Source organism: Lactuca virosa, chromosome 1, assembly GCF_052849685.1.
Source record: "Lactuca virosa cultivar CGN04683 chromosome 1, Lactuca_virosa_CGN04683_v6, whole genome shotgun sequence".
Taxonomy (NCBI): domain Eukaryota; kingdom Viridiplantae; phylum Streptophyta; class Magnoliopsida; order Asterales; family Asteraceae; genus Lactuca; species Lactuca virosa.
The window spans coordinates 287599815-287620529 of record NC_136426.1 but is presented as its reverse complement, the minus strand read 5'-3'; the positions used below and the strand labels follow the sequence as shown (position 1 = coordinate 287620529).

General features: G+C 39.2%; 2 protein-coding genes across 2 annotated transcripts; one reads left to right on the top strand and one right to left on the bottom strand.

Moving 5' to 3' along the window:
• Nucleotides 1-1077: 1077 nt before the first annotated feature.
• Nucleotides 1078-4702, top strand: LOC145166920 (protein DEHYDRATION-INDUCED 19-like). Its single transcript, XM_079085977.1, has 5 exons — nt 1078-1311; nt 1512-1651; nt 2588-2665; nt 3644-3963; nt 4295-4702. Exons 1-5 carry the CDS (start codon nt 1215-1217, stop codon nt 4401-4403), a joined length of 744 nt encoding a protein of 247 aa, XP_078942103.1. The 5' UTR covers nt 1078-1214; the 3' UTR covers nt 4404-4702.
• Nucleotides 4703-6017: 1315 nt separating this feature from the next.
• On the bottom strand, nt 6018-6483 carry LOC145130327 (protein RKD1-like). Its single transcript, XM_079065146.1, has 2 exons — nt 6261-6483; nt 6018-6175 (listed from the first exon to the last, which is right to left on the bottom strand). Exons 1-2 carry the CDS (start codon nt 6481-6483, stop codon nt 6018-6020), a joined length of 381 nt encoding a protein of 126 aa, XP_078921272.1.
• Between the last annotated feature and the right edge of the window lie 14232 nt (nt 6484-20715).

Here is a 20715-nt window from a genome sequence, read left to right as displayed (position 1 = left end):
GTAGAACGACGTGATTTAAGGAGAATTGGTCAAATATCTTAGGAATTTCCATATAAGCAAGTACATAAATTATTATTATATCCTTTTATGATTTATTAACAATTTTATTTTTTCTTAATTCTGATTGGTTATTAGATGCACAATAATTGAAGGAAACATTTGAATATATATATATATATATATATATATATATATATATATATATATATATATATATATATATATCATCTCTAATAAATGAATGTTTTTTTGGACACTTGTCAAATTCTCAAGAGTTTTGACACATGTAATTTTGTGGGAGTTATAGAATTATTATTTTCCACTTGTCATTTTTTGGGAATTTCCATCTTTTTTAAAATAAAATTCCATAAAATTCTAACCGTTTTATAAGAAAATAGAATCATTTTATTAATTTGACAATAAAATCTCATAAATGCTCTAAAAATATTTGATTTCTTTTATAAATGTTCCAAAAGATTACATTATGTTATGTAAAAGTATTATTTTATAAAATATTTAATGTTTAAATATTAATATTAAATTTTTTATTTTTAATAAATCCGTATAATATACGGGTCTCACACCTAGTATATATATATATATATATATATATATATATATATATATATATATATAATTGGATTTTAAATCGAAGGTATCTCGTTTTTTTTTAACAACGGTTATTTTTGACATTCATCTTATACTAAATTACTTAAATATTTTTTATTTAATACAATTTTAGTTTATTCGGTTAATAATAATCATTTTTAAAACATATATACAAACACTTCCCAGCACATATACATTTGATTTTCATGTATCACATTATATAATGATTATTATGTGTTTGTTTTCCTTTAAAGCAATTTAGTAACAAATGGATCTTCCCAAAAGGTAAAATTTAATAACCACCACCAGGACAAATTCATGTGGAATAAGCCAAGAAATCTTGACAAACAACAAATCCCTACCATGACCACACAACAACCCTCTTTCTCCTCCTTCCCAAAGGCCAAAACAACAAATTTACCATTTTATAACTTAAATCAAATCCAAGCATTTATTACAAAAAAAAAAAATGAATTTATTCAATTAATTATTTATTTTATTTCATTTCCAAAAACAAAATCTCTTTCAACCATGATGGAATCAATTTGCTGTTTTCCATTATAAAATTTACTGCAAACTTTAACGTTCCTCTCCTCTCTGCCCCTATGGATTCCGATTTTTGGACCGCTCGTCTCGCCGCCGCGAAGCGGCAATTCACGATGCAACACCACCATCACCACCACCATCAGAGCTCCCATCTGGGTTCGGTTTGTTTTCGTTTATTATGTTTCCATTTTTTTTATAATTAAAGTTATGTTTTTCTTCCCTCAAACGATTAGGGATTCTTTTAGTTTAACAAAATCATCATTCAATTTGAGATTTCTGTGAAGATTATTGGTGTTCTCATGATCTGGGTTGTTTTTAATTTATCATTCCACTCTAATTTCTTGTTTATTTCTCAGATCGGTTGAACGTTGATGATTTCGAGGTCGAAGAAGAAATCCGACCCGATTTTCCATGCCCGTATTGTTATGAGGATTTTGACATCGGGTCCTTGTGTTCCCATCTCGAAGATGAACACTCTTTTGAATCTAGAGCCACTGTAATCCTCTCTCTATCTCTTATACACATATATGTATAAAATAGTCAAATTATATTAAAATAGCTATGAATTCTGGTTTTGTCATGATCCAAGTTTCCGTTTATGGGAAAGGGGAGATTTTTTGTGAAAGACTTTCCATTTTTGGTCATTTTGGTGTTTGTGTAACTGTGTTATCTAAAAGCGGAAACATAATTGATGTTTGGTCATAAATTAAAGGTAATTAATCATATGTTTTGTTTCCATTTGATGTTAAGTAGCTATTCGTGGAATTGCTTTATCTTCATAGCAATATCTATTTTTTCTTTGTTTATGCAAAATAGTACAACCTAACATCTTGATTGAAAGGGAAAAAAAATAATTGAGAGCAACTTGCAAAAAGTTAGGATTTTTATTGGAGAAACCCCTATTATTAATTTGTTCTTTCTGTATTAAGTCAAAAAAAAAAAAAAATACTCATATATAGCTTACTGGATTAAGTCATTTTCCTATTAAATCCATTATGTTAAAAGAAACAGAAGTGAATGAATTTGACATCGAAGTATTCACTATTGAAGTATAGAATGATTTATTTGGTCTCAAGTCCATTGCTTTATTATCCTCACATGATCGTTTTCTGATAAAACTTGACTTGCTTTCTAGTATTAGTAAATTTGAAAGCTAAAATTACTTCTGTGCCCTTTGTCATCATTACAAATTATTGGTTTCAGCTAGGGTTCCTTTACTTTGTTGTTATTGAGGGGTAGTTTAGACATTTAATTACATGGGGAAAAATTAAACACCATAAATAATCTGTAACAAGGAGAATGAGCAAAAAGGTAATTTTACGAAGAGATGCAAAAATCAAGATGGAATTTGTTGCAATTTTATTTATGGGATTAAATTAATAAAATAATTTGTAGTTACATGAATCTTACAGTGTCAATTTTGTCTTTGCAGATTTGTCCAGTTTGCTCTGCTAAAGTGACAAGAGATATGTTAAGCCATATCACTCTGCAACATGGACACTTGTTCAAAATATCCTTTTTACCATAAAAATTGGTGTTTGGATGTGTATTTAAACTGATTACTTTTATAAATTTGTTTATTATAACATCCTACTTTCATTTCTTCTTGTTACAGTTTTCTACTTTTAAAAAATCTATCCAATTATAGCAATGTCAGACATGTTTAAAAAACATATTTGACTGTTATAATTGGGTAGATTTTTCAAAAGACAATGTCTCTAGAAGAAAAAAAAAATTGAAAGTATAATTTTAAAATTGGGTTTTGAACGCACACAACTTAATTAAATAAAAAATAAATTGGAAGAACAATTTTTTTAGTTCATGAACATAAATATTATTATTGGGTACATCTCATGAACATAAAGATTTTGTGTTTTTTCCGGATTAAACCTCAACTTTATTTTTTGCTTGAAAAAGACCTTGTATTTTTTTAGTTTTTTTTAAAAGCCCTCAACTTTGTATTTATTTCCAAAAAAATCCCTCAAAACCCTCAACGTTTTTAGTTTTTCTCGAAAAAACCCACCTTGCATTTTACAATTTTTTTTGGAAAAAAATGACTAAAAGGGCAGGATCGGAAAAAATGAAAACAAATATAAGGTCTTTTTCAGGCAAAAAAAAGGGTTTTTTGCAGAAAAGTCTCATTATTTTTGGAATTTTTTTGATAAAGTCCTAAATGTTTTTCTTAACAGAAAAGTCTCTCATTATTTTGGGAAAATCACATAATCTGTTATTTTCTGTTAAAAAAAAAAAGAATTTTTTCGTTAATTTGTGAAAAATGTTAAATAATCGGACTTTTCTATTCAAAAATTATTTTTTAGGACTTCATCAAAATTTTTTCCAAAAGAATAAATTTGAGGTTTAATCTGGAAAAAAACACAAAATATAAGGGTTCTTTATGAGAGTAACCGATCATATTATTTGACGTTAAGTTTAATCAAATTTTATTATTTAATTATAAATTTAAAGATTTCTTTAACTACAAGAATACTTGCAGCGACGCCGTAGATTACGTAGAGTGGCGGTTCCAAACAGTCAGGCACTTTCCCTTTTGGGGCGGGACCTACGGGAGGCTCATCTGCAGGTGCTTCTCGGAAGCGGTGGCGGCGGCAGTGGTGGTGGTGGTGGCGGTTTTCGGTCAAATATCACCACCTCATCGGCGGCAAGTGTGGCGGCTTCTGATCCGTTTCTTTCTTCTTTGGTTCTAAACTTTCCGGCGTCTGAAGCTGAAGAGATATCCAAATCGATCGTGTCGAATGTGGAGGAAAGTCCCGTGAAAAGTCAAACTCCACAACATATATGGAAATCAAGGTAGTGTGTTTGTTGTTATATATTTCAAAAATTAGCATGTGTAAAATGTTTTTGGTTTTAGCAATTTCATTGAATTACAAATCAATTTTCATTGGGTAATTTTTGTCAAAGTATAATGTCCTACAAGAAAATAAAAAAAAGAGAAACATTGTCGCATAAGTTAGTAAAAATTTAAAGATTATTGGCATAAATTGGTAAAAAGGTGAGACATAGTTACATAAACAAAACAAACATTTAGCCCTTTACAATATTTTGTACATGATTATTGTGATAGAACGTGATATATTTTATATGATACTATTTTTGAGATTTATATATTTCTGTTTCACAGTTTTGATTCTTCATTAAGTTCTGAAGAACGGGAAAAGAGAATGAAACGGGCTGCTGGACAAGCCGTTTTTCTACAAGATCTGCTAATATCAACGCTTTTATCGGACTAAAGTGGGACCCGAGAGGAAGAGCTGAATAAGTTTTTATTTGCAAATATAATGTTAAAATATTTGCTTTAAAAAAAGGTCACAAAATCACAATAGAACAGGTCATTGGTAAACCGGTTGAGCAAAAATCTTTGTTGTACAAGTTTCGATCTGTTGTTCTTCGGCTCTTGCCCTCTTGATTGACCCGTGTTGTATGAGCAAATATGTTCTTTTTTTCTTTCGTTTTTTTTTCATGTTAACAAAATCGGTGATGTTTATTTCTGATTGTTTTGTTTATGGTACAAATTTCCTGTTTTGTGAAACGTTTGTTGGATTGTGTATGCCTTTTTTTTTTTTGGATGTTTGTTTGAATGCATGTTTTTTATTTATTTATTTAGGTGGTGTTTCTTTTTTGACACAACGGTGACATGACTTAGGGCGTATTTGGTAAAAGTAGCCGTTAGCGGGAAGGGGGTAGTTGGAAGCTGAAAATTTTATTTGTTATATGAGTGTTTGATAAAAATACCCGAAAGTTTTTGAAATATATAAAATTACGTAAAAGGACAATTTAAAAATAAATAAATATATAAATATATTTTTAAGGGCAATTATGCAAATTGATTTTAAAAGTTCAGTAATGTTTTATTAAACGCTACATGAATTAACTTTTGGATTTTGAGCGTTAATGCAAAATGTTCGTACTGTTAAACGAAGTTTTTTGTTTAAATTTGAGCGTTTTTTCAAAAGCTAAAAGTTAGAAGCTTCCAAAAGCTTCGTGTCTGTATGTGTTTTTATAGAAATAATATTTCAATAAAGAAAACATAGAAAAATGAGGTTTTTTTATATTAATTTGCAAATTTTTTTTAATTTGCACATTGTTTTTCCATGTATGTCATCATTTTTTTATTTTTTTTACGCATTGTTGATCTATATAGCATTTATTGGAAAAAGGAAACAAAGTGTTACTTCTATGATTAATTAAGGGGTACTTAAAGCTATCATATGTTTTTAGTTTTATGGATTTAGAACTCGTATACTATTTGTTTGTATTAAAGTTACCATATTGTGAAAATAAATTTAACCGTAATCCTTATTGTTGGTTCACCATGTTATCAAAATAAAGTGATGTATATATTTTTTCATTAAAGTCACTTAAATTCAACGGTAACTTTTATTGCTGGTTGACCTTACTACCATGATAAAATAATATTTTTCCATTAAAGTCACTTAAATTTAACCCTAATCCATATTGTTCGATCTTCACTTTCATAAGGGTTTCTTTTTCAACATAAGAAACCATGACATCGTTCAAAAAATCATCACCAACTTTGTTACGCAAGTCCGTCTTCAAAAGCTTCTTCACAGAAAAACATATTTCGACTGTTGCGGTCATGACGGGTAAAACCAAAACCAACTTTAACAACCTATAAACCATAGGATAAGACCGATGTTTCTCTGTTTCCATCATCAAACGAGAACGTCGGAAATTCCCTTCAAACTAGTGAACTGATCATCTTTATGCAAAGAGTGATAATATATCTCAAGTTCGCTATGTGAAAGAAGTCGATTATGCCATGGTTCTTCGTTTCTTGTAGATAGACTTAAAGCATGCTTGTCTAAATCTCTTTGTATTGTGTTCTAGTTGTAAATCCGGAATCTCTTCCATCTTTTTTTTTCTCTCTTTCCAGTATATATTGCTTCCCTCAACTTCCCTTCTGCTCTCCCACTAGAGTCCTTATTCAATTCCGGATGCATGATGTTAATTAAACACTTCAACTTGTAACGTGGAAAACAATCTGTGAAAGAAAAAGTCATTTTTTGTAACCTGGACATTGTTAATAAGAGTTTCCAGGCTCATAAGTTTGTAATGATGCCACTGACGAATGCCTAAGTCTTTACAACGTTTCTTCAACAGTGCAATTCCAACGTTAAGCTCCTTTGCTACCTGTTTAATTGGCATGTAGAAATATTTAGCGATGGTTTCCCTACTTAACATCATCTTATAAGTATAACTTGAAGCGCCAACATTGCCATTTTCGACTCTCTCTTTCTCCATTGTTCTTGGATTCTGTTGTGTTCCAGCCTCCAAAGCTACAGTAGTCATCTTTGTTGACAAAATGAAACCTAGGGTGGCAAAGTCTTCCAACCCTATGATGAAAACAGTTAATGAAGGCAATATGAATGGTGGCTGCCAAGACTATAAATAGAGACTTCATTCTTTAGTTGTATACATCCCAAACACAGAGGTTCAAGCATAACACTTAGAGTGAGAGTGTTAGAATAGAGGGTTGGTTTTATGTAATAGTTGAGTGTGAGAGTTGTTCATTCTATTGTAATTCTATTTTTGTGTTTAATAGAAGAGTTTTTCAACCCCAACACTGGTATCAGAGCCCCCGTTTGGTGTCCAGGGAATTCTGTACGAATTTCTCTGTTTTTTCGTTAATTTTTTTTTGTCTCAAAATCCTTTTTTGGATACACCGTTGGAAAGGGCTCGTTTCAAGGATTCCGAAAAATATATTTTTCGTACTTTTTTGACCATTGGAAGACCCTCAAATCGCCGGTCAAAGTTTAGTCAAAGTTGCCGGAAATTGTCACCGGAAAAACAGTCGCCGTAGAAGCTCGCCGGAGAAGATGAGTGACGTCATCGATGACGTCAACATTGACCAGCTTTTCAGAAAAGTTGCAGTTTAGCCCTTGAAGTTCCAAAAAGTTGCACACAGGTCCCTCTGTTTTTGAAAATCTGCGGTTCTGTCCCTGTTGTTTTGAAATAACTGTTTTGGTCCCTGGGGTTTTGAAAAGTTTCAGAAAGGTCCCTGGTTCACAAAAACATTTCAGATTGGCCCTGTAAGTACCGAAAATTACAGTTTAGCCCCTATAATTCTGAAAAGTTACAAATTAGCACATAACTTTTCAAGAAAGTATATTTTGACCTGGGAAAATTCTATCCCACCATTTTTGACGCTCCCAAATCCAACTGAGAGATCAGTTTTATCTAATTTTTCCTTGAAATATTTGTAAAAAAATTTGCAATTATTTTCGATGAAATCTACAAGTATGATTACGATGGTTCGACATACACCCACAAATTACAACATGTGGAAGCCATGGATGGAAGATTTGCTTAATCTGAAAGATTTAGCAGAGCCTATAGAAAAGCAAGGCGTTAAACCCGACACGAAGACAAATGAAGTTTGGACGAGAATAAACAAGAAAACGGTGGCACAAATTCGACAGTGGATCGACCACAATGTTTTTCGTCATGTATGTCAAGAGACAGACGCGTACAAACTTTGGGAGAAGCTCGAGAATATATATCAGGCAAAGACGACATGCAACAAGACCTTGCTGATGAGGCGCCTTGTAAACCACAAGTTATGAAGTGGTATGTCTATAACCGAGCATACGATTCAGTTCCAAGATCTCGTAAACCAGCTCGGTGCTGTTGATTGGGTTCTCAAAGACGAGGAACAAACCATATTTCTCTTAAGTTCTCTACCAGATAATTGGGAGACGCTTGTTGTGACTTTCAGCAATTCTGCCCCCGGTGGTAAAGTGACAATGGAGATGGTCACAGACGCCTTAATGAACGAGGAAGCCAAAAGGAAAGAAGCTGGTACAGACCAGTCTTTTGCCCGCATGTTAGAAAACAAAGAAAAAGGCGGAGGCAGAACTGGAGGTCGAGGTCCACGTAGAGGTTGAGGCAAACATGGTCAAAGTAGAGGAAGATCCCAAGATCGTGGGAAATCACGAGATCGCGGGAGATCACGAGAGCGAGGTAAATCTTCAAATACATGGTTCGAAGGCTATTGCAATCATCGTAATTATTATGACCACAAAAAGAGTGATTACCGAAGGTTCTTACGAGAGCAGCCCGAGACAAGCCAAAATTTAAGCAGGGAGAATGGTGAAACCATGGTCACCATAACACAAGACGTTGCCCTTATTACATACGAGCAGGAAGCATGCATATATGCTGGAACTCATGATGATGAGTGGGTGATTGATAGTGCTGCATCATATCATTCAACTCCAAACCGGGATTTATCCCCTCATTATAAACCTGGAGACCATGGTACCATGAAGATGGAAAACACCGATTTCTCAAGCATTGTTGGTATTGGTAATGTGTATTTAAAGACCAATGTTGGATGTACATTGGTGCTGAAAGATGTTCGACATGTTCTAGAGCTGAGAATGAATCTTATCTCAGTTCGATCTTTGGACGTCCAAGGATATGATAATCAATTCAAAAATGGCACTTGGAAGTTGTTAAAAGGTGTTATGGTTGTTGCAAGGGGAAAAATTAATGGTACTCAGTATAAAAGCCATGCAAAGCTGCTTCAGCCAAGTCTCAACGCTGTTGAAGAAGAGACATCACCAAACTTGTGGCATAGAAGACTAGGCCATATGAGTGAAAAGGGATTATGACTCTTGCAAAGAAGGATTCCATTTCAATGGCAAAAGATGTTGCCCTGGATCCCTGTGAATACTGCCTAATTAGGAAACAAAACAGAGTTTCATTTAGCTCCACAAGAAAGAATCACTCGGAGTTGTTGAGTCTTGTCCACTCCGACGTATGTGGACCCATTGAAGTAGAATCTATTGGTGGAAGTCGGTATTTTGCGACATTCATTGACGATGCATTACGAAAGGTATGGGCATACTGTCTGCGGACGAAGGACCAAGTATTGGACCGCTTCAAAGCTTTTCATGCAATGGTGGAAAGACAAATAGGAAAGCAGTTAAAATGTATCCAATCAGATAATGGAGGCGAGTACTATTCCCGTGAGTTCTCTACGTACTGCACGGAACATGGTATCAGACATGAAAAGACTGTCCCACGAACCCCACAACACAATGGTGTAGCAGAACGAATGAATCACACCATTATTGAGAAAGTTCGATGCATGCTCAACATGACTAAACTCCTAAAGCAATTCTGGGGTGAAGCTGTATTGACAATTTGCTCTCTAATAAATAGGTCACCTTCTGTTCCACTGAATTTTGAAGTTCCATAGAAGATATGGACGGGTAAAGACATATCATATTCTCACTTAGGAGTATTTGGGTGCAAGGCGTTTGCACATGTATCAAGTGAATTGTAGAAGAAGTTGGACCTCAAATCCACTTCATGAATATTAATTGGATATGGAGATGAAGAATTCAGGTACATGCTATGGGACCCAGAAATGAAGAAGGTTATTCGAAGCAAAGATGTGGTTTTATATGAAAACCAGTATTACGATTTCAAGGCATCGATTAACGAGCAACCAGGCTCCAAAGCTTCAGAAATAATATCTGAAAATATAGAAGATGTTTCCACTGAAGAAGAGGATGAAGAAGTCGATGATGCAGATCAAGAAGGTGTTGAGCAGGGGGAGCTTCCACTCCTGGATAATTCAGATCCATTGCCAGAAGATACAAATGAAGGAACTCAAGTTCGACGATCCGAACGAGTTCGTGCTCCATCAATGTAACACCCCGACTCCCAAGTATTAATTTGAAGCTTTTATATTCACATTTTTAGACCTACTCGACGAGTTGGCTACCCCAACTCTTCATGTAGAAACTGATCAGGCCGCATGGTTTATGGAACCTACTCGACGAGTTGGAGGACCCCAACTTGACGAGTTGAGGTTGTTCTAGAAAAACCTAATTTTTAGGGTTTTCACCCTATTTAAAGGTCCTTAAGTCCTTTATCCAGCCTCCCTTACCACCTTCACGTCCAGAGACAAAACCTAATCGAGCTAACCTCCAATTTTGAGTGTGTGTGAGGCTAAAGAGTGTGTGTTTGGTGCATTTCTTGAAGAGACTTGAAGGTTGAGAAGCTTGGAACGAGAAGGAGCTTGTAGATTTAGCATCTACTTCATTTTGGCATTCATTTGAAGGTAAAAAGTCATTACCTTGATCATTTTCTTGTTAGATCTCTCCACTCAAAAGTTTAGGGTCATTTCGAGCTCATTCTTAAAGTATTTATGGTTTAAACACGTTTTGGAGTGAGAAGTTCAGATCTAAACTCCTCCAGGCCCTCATGGACAGAAAATTCCTGACTTTAGCAAGCTTGGCCTTTTTCTCCATGCCCTAAACTTCTTCCTAAGACTAGTTTTGGGTGTTTTAGCCTCTTAAGGCCTTTCATGCATGTAAAGTTGGAAACTTTACGTGGTAACTACACCCTAGGAGGCTAGATCTACAGTTTGGAGCCTTGGTTTCGCTTAAAAGCGTCTGAATGAAAAAAGGGTTGAAGGAACTCAATGAGTTGCATAGCTAACTCGACGAGTTGGGTAGGGTTTACCCGCCTTCTGGATTCTGAGTGAACTCGACGAGTGGGTGAGATGACTCGCGAGTTGATTAGGGTTTTCCCGGTCTTCTGGACACTGAAGAACTCGACGAGTTACTCAGGTAACTCGGCGAGTTGACTCTAGTTTTCGGTTTCGGAGTTCTGAAGGAACTTGACGAGTTACTCAGGTAACTCGACGAGTTGGCCCTAGTTTTCAGTTTCTAAGTTATAAAGGAACTCGACGAGTCAGTGGATGAAATCGATGAGTTGGTCAACATGGACTGTTGACCTTGACCGTTGACTTTGACTTTGACCAAGGGTTGACCAAGTTTAACTTCTAAGGGTATTATGGTAATTTTGGATTTTAATGGAATCAGTTATATGATGGTTACAGGCTGTTGAGTTTAGAGCCGAGAGTTGGGGTTTGATCTTCTTGTGTGACAACCCGAAATTTCTATTCTGTACAACCATTCACTTCAATAGGAATCAAAACTGTTTCTGCTAATTTTCAAGCTTTTCGGAATAAGTTTGAGTATTTTAAGATTAGTACTTCAGGAGATAACAGGAGAGAGGATGCCCCAGGGTTTATTGTGCAACAATATTATTCCAAAACTCCAAGAGTTTGGAGTTTACGGCCTAAACAAAGGTGTTTACGGCCGTAAACCCTAAAAGAGGGTATAAATATGACACTTAGTCATTATTTATCACTTTTCACAAATTCAAGATCCAAAACTCAATTCTCTCTCAAGTATCATCGACTTTTCTTCTTGATCTTCAACATTGTAAGTGTTTCTAGCCCTAAAAAGTTGATATCTTACTTAATCTAGTGATCTAACATGATTCCATCCGTGAAATCATTCCAAAAGTGTAGATCTTCAAGTTTCACCAAGAACACACACTAGTGTTCTTGGACTTTTAGCACATTTTCAAGCTTCTACCTAGTAAGTACTTCTATCCTAGAGTATTATAGAGCTTGTTACACTTCTAAACATCAAGAAAACACCCAAGAAACCAAGGATCAAGGGTGTTTACGGTCCAAGATGTTCTTGGACCGTAAACCCCAAAAAAGGTGCCAAAGTGTACCCTAGTCCCTTCTAAGCCTTGGAAACTAGCCTAGATCCATTCCTTGATGTGCTTAGTACTTGAAAACATCATAAAACCATAAGCCATTTGGGTTTACGGCCGTAAACCCAAAGGTAAATGGTCCAAGGACCGTAAACTCCTAAAAAGGAGTGAAATGGTGCCCTAATCTCTTCCTAAGGCTTAAACATGAAGTAGGAATGCTTCTTGTGTTCTTTAAGGCTTCAAAACACAATAGGGTCAAAGAAACATGAGTTTACGGCCGTAAACTCATGGGTTTACGACCGTAAACTCAATGAGTTATGGTCACAAAACCGTAAACTCAAATAAAGGGTCCCCTTGAACCCTAAACTCAATAGCAATGTCCTACAACACTTAGATGCAATCCTTAGGACTTATAGCACTTAAATAAGGTGTTTTTCATGTCCTAGGATGTCTTAACTTTGTTAATTAGTTGTTTAAAGACTAATTGGATACATATATATGTGATATTATATGTTAACTAGGATCATCGTGTGTGTACAAGTCTTCACTTGACACCTAGCATCCTATACATTCCGTTCATCCAAACCACTCACTACAGGTGAGTTCATACCCCTTAATTAACCTTTTAAATGTTTTTAAATGCTTTTATGGGGGGAATACAAGTTGAACTATTATAGTTATTATATCAATCACATGTGATTAATAACTACCAAACAAGTGGATTTCTTACTTTTCAAACTGTGTTATCAAACTGTTTTACTTCAAACTGTTTTACAAACTCTTTTACATATCAAATACTTTTATTAAACTCTTTTAACTTATATTCTGTGTATCTATATGGATATAATTATATAAGTAGGATTGAAAGAACTTAGGACTGATAGCTCACCTTACTTCCTGTTCCTTGTTTGGTTGTGGACTTAGGGTATTCAGGTTATTTGTCTGAAGGTCGTTTGAATCCTAGTTATATATCATGTATATGTGTATAGATATAAAAGGTTATTTCTTTCATTCAGTTCAATGCCTTTGGGTAGCAAAGGTATACAAACATGTTCATATACACAAACAACATTACTAGTAAACTATAATAGGTATAGTTTAGGAATATACTATTACTAGAACAATGAAACATATAATGAGTCAGTTCATTCATGAGTAATACATAGTGATGAGAAACAAACATAATACATAGTGATGAGAAACAAACATAATACATAGTGATGAGAAACAAACATAATACATATTGATGAGAAACAAACACAATACATAGTGATGAGAAACAAACATAATACACAGTGATGAGAAACAAAACATACAAGCTAGACAGAGAAAGAACACACAATACAACTAGCACATACATATACATATACATATACATTACCTACATTTATGTGAGCCACTTAACGGGGGCATGGCACTACCTGTCATGACCCATTTTGTATCCAGAATCTCCTTAAATGGGGAGCGTATGAGTTTGTGTATAGATCTATACTGGATTGACTATCTTACACCTTGTTGCTCGCTACAGTGGGACTTGCAAGTCTACGGGTGCCAAACGTCATTTCTTACGACGTCTTACATCGTCGTTTTTCTATTGAGTAGGTAGCAGGATACAGGCCGATCACATGGTACTTTAAATAACAATTGGTTTAAAGTAGTTAGTACAGCAGTAGTTACTTAATACAACACTACAGTACTAGATCATTTTCCCATTACATTTACTTTGTGATATTCACAAAATAAACAATAATGTAAAAACTATATTTTTGGTTAATGATAGTCGGATTTAGGAAAATACACACTCTTACAAGAGACACACACACAGATACTAGATGCCTTGGTAGAAGGCTACTTTTAGTAGGAAACATAGGGTTTTCTAGGAGAGTTCAAACAATTACAAACTTTTACAAACATATACAATTACAAACTTACAAAACACTTTCATACAACTACAGACACTAATATACTTATGATCTCACCAGCTTTAAAGCTGATAAACTCTTTCAAAATAACTTGTATTCTCAGGTCGCCAGTAGACAGGTACCGGTGCCAGGTTTTGAGAAGATGGAGCTCGTTCAAGACTCATCTTTTATTTTGATGTATATTTTTGGTGTCTATATAACTTGACAGAACACACTTGTATGAAATTATATTATTAATGCAATGGATGATGTTGTTGCTTGTTTACTACTTTGCATTGTTGTGATACTGAACATGACGTCCTCCACCCCCGAACGTTTCCGCCGTTCCGGTTTTGGGGTGTGACATCTTGATTCAACACTACTTGTGAGGTAACTTGTCCTTACTATACTAATAGGGTCGAAGGCACCAATCCCGGCCCTTTTTGGATTGTTATCCTGGTTATCGCATGATGATATGCTTAGTGACCTGTTAGGTCGGTATCTTGGAATATAGGATGATGCTATGTTAGTGACCTATTAGGTCAACAAACCCAGGGCGGACCGGATAGACTGTAGGCCCATTAGGGCGTATTAGTCAGGCCGAAGGCCCGGAGAACGGTCCAGACAGGCTGAAGGCCCGGGAGGGCGAACCAGACATGCTGAAGGTTCTGAGAGTAGCGAACCAGACTGTAGACCCATTGAGCACTCGCCTATGCTTATGTATATTGTTAGGGCGTTGTGATGATACTTGATGCAAATATGGGTAGGTGTCCCGTACTACTAAAAGCACATGACCCATACGCGTAGCAAGGAAGTCACAACCCTAGGGCTTTGTTGGGAGTTGGTTCCCTGTTATTATACAGAATGTTTGATATCTTCCTGGTATATTTCAGTATGGTGACTACGAGGTGATTTGCGACCGGATCCGGGTCAAGATCAGGAGCTGGCAGTCAGGGTGGACCAACAGTGCCCGAGACCATTGGTCAGATGAGACCAGATGAGCTAGATGCCAGGATTCGGGAGATCATGCATGATGAGGTTGCTGCACTTTTCTGGGCTGAGTTGCCAGAGATGTTTGGGTATATTAAGATTACCATGGTTGAGTACTTTGATGAGCGCTATGCAGCCATTGCTGAGACAGCTTCCGCTGCAGCCTCCGCAGCTGTAGCAGCTGCTGGTGGTGGGACCAGTCGGGCTTTTCATTACCGGGACTTCGATAACACGAAGCCTCCGACTTTTGATGGGATTCACGACCCGATCATAGCCATGAGGTGACTATTTAACGTGGAGGGATGCTTTTTCATATGCTCATGTCCTACTGACCAGAAGATCAGGTGTGCTCTAAACCTGCTGAGGTCCGGAGCAAAGGACTGGTGGAGACTGATGACGGGTTCGTATTCTGATGATCAGAGGGTTGTGGTTACTTGGGACCAGTTCAGGGAGATGTTCTGCTCCCGCTACATTCCAAGGGTTAAGCGCGAGCGGCTAGCACAGGAGTTTTGGACTTGAGATAGGTATTGGAGTCGGTGACAGAGATCACCCGCATGTTTACTGAGAGGGCGATGTTTTTCCCGGAGTTTGCTTCCGAGTAGGCTCAGATGACACGTTATTTGAGCATGCTTAAGTCCGACATCAGACAGTTTGTTTCTACCCAGCGTTGTGATACACTACTGGAGTTACAGGAGGCCGCTAGGCGGCGTGAGCTTGAGATTGAGCTGCAGTTGAGAGAACAGAGGCAGGCCCCGACGCAGTTGCAGCCTGCGCCGAAGCGGTCTAAGACCGCTGATTCTAGGTCTGGGGGCCAGCGTGGCTGCACTTGTGGGAAGTGCAGGAAGGGTCATTCTGGAGTTTGTAGATCCGGTAGTACGTGCCGCAAATGCGGGAAGGAGGGGCACTTTGCGAGGGATTGACACCAATTAGCCCCGACTCAGGATATGAGGATTTGTTATCACTACAATCAGGTTGCTCACGTGAAGACCAACTGTCCAGTGCTCGCTGCCAGGCCGACGAAGGCTCCAACGCCGGCTACACTGAGGATTACTGATGGGATTCAGGGTAGAGTAGAGCTCCCGAGGGCTCAGGGACGCGACTTCCAGCTCACAGCCGAGGAGGCCAGGGCAGCACCAGATGTGGTGGCTGGTATGTTTCTATTCTTTACCTTGACTAATTATATTTATTTTGCTCATATAAGTTGTATCTATGTTAGGTACGTTCTTAGTGAACTCCTTACCTGCTCTGGTATTGTTTGACCCGGGGCGAGTCGGTCTTTTGTCTCGCTATCCTTTAGTAGGGAGTTCGGTTGCTCTTAGGAGAGCTAGAGTGTCCATTGCAAGTCTCCATCGCCAATTAACACGGGATTTCTGATTCATCAGTTTATCGGGCTTGCATTCTGGAGATCTTTTCGGGTATCTTTCGAAAGACTTGATTTCGATTCCCATGGGGATGTTTGTGTGATAGTGGGTATGGATTGGCTGAGTCACTTCGGTGCCGTGATCGACTACGAGGGTCAGCGGGTGGTAGTTCAAACCCCAAGTGGGGGAGAACTGGTTATCTACGGTGAGGGCACCAGATCGGGTTCAAGGTTTTGCTCAGCCGCCAGGGCTCGACAGTATATTGAGCATGGGTGTGCGAGTTATTTGGCGTATGTGGTGGATACACAGGTCGGGGATCAGATTTAGGTTTTGGATGTTCTGGTTGTCAGAGAGTTCGTTGATGTGTTTTTGGAGGAGTTACCTGGAGTGCCTACGGAGAGGCAGGTCGAGTTCAGGATCGACCTAGGGCCAGGTGCGGCCCCTATCGCCAAGGCGCCATACTGATTGGCACCATCCGAGATGCAGGAGCTGTCATCTCAGTTACAGGAACTGTTGGGCAAGCAGTTCATTCGTCCGAGCAGTTCTCCGTGAGGAGCGTTGATTCTTTTCGTTAGGAAGAAGGATGGTTCACATCAGATGTACATTGACTACGGGGAGCTGAACAAGTTGACGATGAAGAACCGTTACGTCCTCCCACAGATAGATGATCTCTTCGATCAGTTATAGTGAGCATTTTGGTTTTCCTAGATAGACTTGAGGTCCGGCTACCATCAGGTCAGGGTTAGGGAGGAGGACGTTGAGAAGTCCGCGTAAGGGACTTGTTATGGACACTACGAGTTTGTGGTGATGCCGTTTGGGCCCACCAATGCGCCGACAGTATTTATGGACCTGATGAATCGGGTATGCAGACCGATGCTCGATAGCTTGGTCATTTTGTTTATAGATGACATCTTGGTGTACTCCAAGACCAGAGAGCAACGTGAGGAGCATCTCCGTGAGCTCTTGGGAGTCTTGAGACGAGAGCGGCTTTATGTCAAGTTCTCGAAATACGAGTTTTGGTTGCGAGAGGTTCAGTTCCTTGGACATCTCGTTAACCAGGAGGGGATTTTGCTCAACCCGGCCAAGATCGAGGTGGTTATGCAGTGGGAGGTTTCGAAATCTCCCTCGGATATCAAGAGCTTCTTGGGATTGGCAGGGTACTACCGGAGATTCAGACATGATTTCTCCAAGTTGCAGTACCCCTCACTCATCTTACGAGGAAGGGGGTGGATTTCGGTAGGGCCCTGAGCAGCAGACTGCATTTAAGACACTACGACAGCGACTCTGCGAGGCGCTAGTTAAGACACTCCATGAGGGAGTTGAGGATTTCATGGTGTTCTGTGATGTATCGATGACCGGATTGGGAGCAGTCCTTATGCAGAAAGGACGGGTGATAGCCTACGTATCACGACAACTGAATCCGCACGAGACGAGATATCCCACACACGATCTGGAGTTGGGAGTGGTGGTATTCGCTCTCAAGATTTGGAGACACTATCTCTATGGGGTCCGTTGTACCATATACAAAGACCATAAGAGTTTGAGACACATCATGGATCAGCCGAACCTGAACATGAGACGGCGCAGGTGGCTAGACGTAGTCAACGACTACGACTATGAGATCCTTTACCATCCGGGTAAAGCGAATGTGGTTGCGGACGCCTTGAGCCGCAAGACGACTGGACCTTCTTTCCTAGCGGTATGTATGAGGATATCAGTGGATTCTCCACTTGTGAGCTTGATCAGGGAAGCTCAGGCTAAGGGTGTGCGGCATGAGAACTGGAAGCTTGAGAGGATTAGGGGCGAGATCACCCGATTTGTGCAGGATAGTCACAGATTGTTGACCCGTTGTGGTCGGGTTTGGGTTCTAATGTCTGATGGGGTCAGACAGATGGTTCTGGAGGAGGCTCATAAGTCTCGTTTCTCTATTCACCCGGGGCCACCAAGATGTACCGGGATCTGAGACTGAGTTACTGGTGGCCGTGCATGAAGAGAGAGATCGTATGGTACATCGAGAGGTGCTTGAATTGTAGGATGGTCAAGGCCGAGCATCAGAGGCCGCATGGCAAGCTGCAAACCTCTGGAGGTTCCCATGTGGAAATGGGAACATATCACAATAGATTTTATCAGCAAGCTGCCGAAGACGGCAAGAGGTTTCGACGCTATTTGGGTCATCATGGATCGATTGACCAAGAGTGCCCATTTTCCGCCCATTCGGGAGAGCTCGTTCGCCGAGAAGCTAGCCGATGTATATATCCGTGAGATCGTTGCTTGCCATGGGGTTTCGGTCTCTATCGTTTCAGACCGTGATGTTCGGTTTACCTCCTGTTTCTAGCAGAAGTTCCACGAGGAGCTGGGCAAACGACTGCATTTCAATGCAGCTTATCATCCACAGACGGACGGCCAGAGTGAGCGAAACATACAAAACCTTGAGGATATGATGAGGGCCTGCGTCATTGACTTCGATGGGAGCTGGGATTCCCACCTACCGCTTGCAGAGTTCTCTTACAACAACAACTTTTATTCTAGTACTGGTGCTCCACCATTTGAGTTGTTGTATGGACGCAGATGTCGCACCCCATTATGTTGGGGTGAAGTCGGTCACCGGGTGATGGGTCGGACCGTGGTAGTTTTTCAGACTACCGAGAAGATTCAGCAGATCAGGCAGCGTTGCAGATTGCTCAGAGTCGGCAGAAAAGTTATGCCGACCGACGCCGATCCGAGTTGGAGTTCCAGGTCTACGGTATGGTATTGATGAAGGTCTCACCCTGTAAGGGTTTGATCCGCTTTAGGAAGAGGGGAAAGTTGGGTCCCCGATACATTAGACCCTTTCGGGTTATTGCCAGGGTTGGCAAGGTAGCATATAGACTGGATCTTCCGGAGGAGCTCAGTAAGTTTCACATCACTTTTCACGTCTCCCAATTGCGGAAGTGCATACTAGATGAGGAGGCAGTGGTGTCGTTAGATGATATTCAGGTCGATGAGCGCCTGAATTACATAGAGAGGCCAGTGGCCGTTCTGGAAAGGAAAGTGAAGGTTCTACGGAACAAGGAGGTACCTTGGTAAAGATAAAAAGGGAGCACCGGAAGGGATTTGAGTGGACTTGGGAGCCGGAGGCTGAGATGCGGGAGCATTACTTGGATCTATTTACTGCAGCGGACTTAGAGGACGAAGTCTAGTTCAAGTGGGGGAGAATTGTAACACCCGACTCCCAGGTATTAATTTGAAGCTTTTATATTCACATTTTTAGACCTACTCAAAGAGTTGGCTGCCCCAACTCGTCGTGTAGAAACTGATCAGGCCGCGTGGTTTATGGAACCTACTTGACGAGTTGGAGGATCCCAACTCGACGAGTTGAGGCTGTGCATGAAAACCCTAAATTTTAGGGTTTGCAGCCTATTTAAAGGACCTTAAGTCCTCTATCCAGCCTCCTTTACCACCTTCACGTCCAGAGACAAACCCTAATCGAGCTAACCTCCTATTTTGAGTGTGTGTGAGGCTAAAGAGTGTGTGTTTGGTGCATTTCTTGAAGAAACTTGATGGTTGAGAAGCTTGGAACGAGAATGAGCTTGTAGATCCAACATCTACTTCGTTTTGGCATTCATTTGAAGGTAACAAGTCATTACCTTGATCATTTTCTTATTAGATCTCTCCACTCAAAAGTTTAGGGTAATTTCTAGCTCATTCTTAAAGCATTTCTGGTTTTGAGCACATTTTGGAGTGAGGAGTTCAGATCTGGACTCCTCCAGGCCCTCATGGACAGAAAGTTCCCGACTTTAGCAAGCTTGGCCTTTTCTCCATGCCCTAAACCTCTTCCTAAGACAAGTTTTGGGTGTTTTAGCCTCTTGAGGCTTTGCCTGCACGTAAAGTTGGCAACTTTACGTGGTAACTACACCCTAGGAGGCTAAATCTACAGTTTGGAGCCTTGGTTTCACTTAAAAGCGTCTGAATGAGAAAAGGGTTGAAGGAACTCGATGAGTTGCATAGCCAACTCGACGAGTTGGGTAGGGTTTACCCACCTTCTGAATTCTGAGTGAACTCAGCGAGTGGGTGAGATGACTCAGCGAGTTGATCAGGGTTTTCCCGGTCTTCTAGACACTGAAGAACTCGACGAGTTACTCAGGTAACTCGGCAAGTCGACTCGAGTTTTTAGTTTTGGAGTTTTGAAGGAACTCGACGAGTTACTCAGGTAACTCGACGAGTTGGCCCTAGTTTTCGGTTTCTGAGTTCTAAAGGAACTCGACGAGTCAGTGGATGAACTCGACGAGTTGGGTCAACATGGATTGTTGACCTTGACCGTTGACTTTGACTTTGACCAAGGGTTGACCAAGTTTGACTTCTGAGGATATTCTGGTAATTTGGGATGTTAATGGAATCAGTTATATGATGGTTATAGGTAGTTGAGTTTGGAGCCGAGAGTTAGGGTTTAATCTTCTTGATTCAACACTACTTGTGAGGTGAGTTGTCCTCATTATACTAATAGGGTCGAAGGCACCAATCCCAACCCTTTTTGGATTGTTATCCTGGTTATCGCATGATGATATGCTTAGTGACCTATTAGGTCAGTATCCTGGAATACAGAATGATGTTATGTTAGTGACCTGTCAGGTCGGTATCGTGGCATATAAAATGATGTTATGATTAGTGATCTGTTAGATCGGTTTGACTGTTTGTGCATGCTAGCTGGCATATGATATTTGTGTGATTGATTGTATGATTGTTGGTGGGTTGAGGCGGTCCTA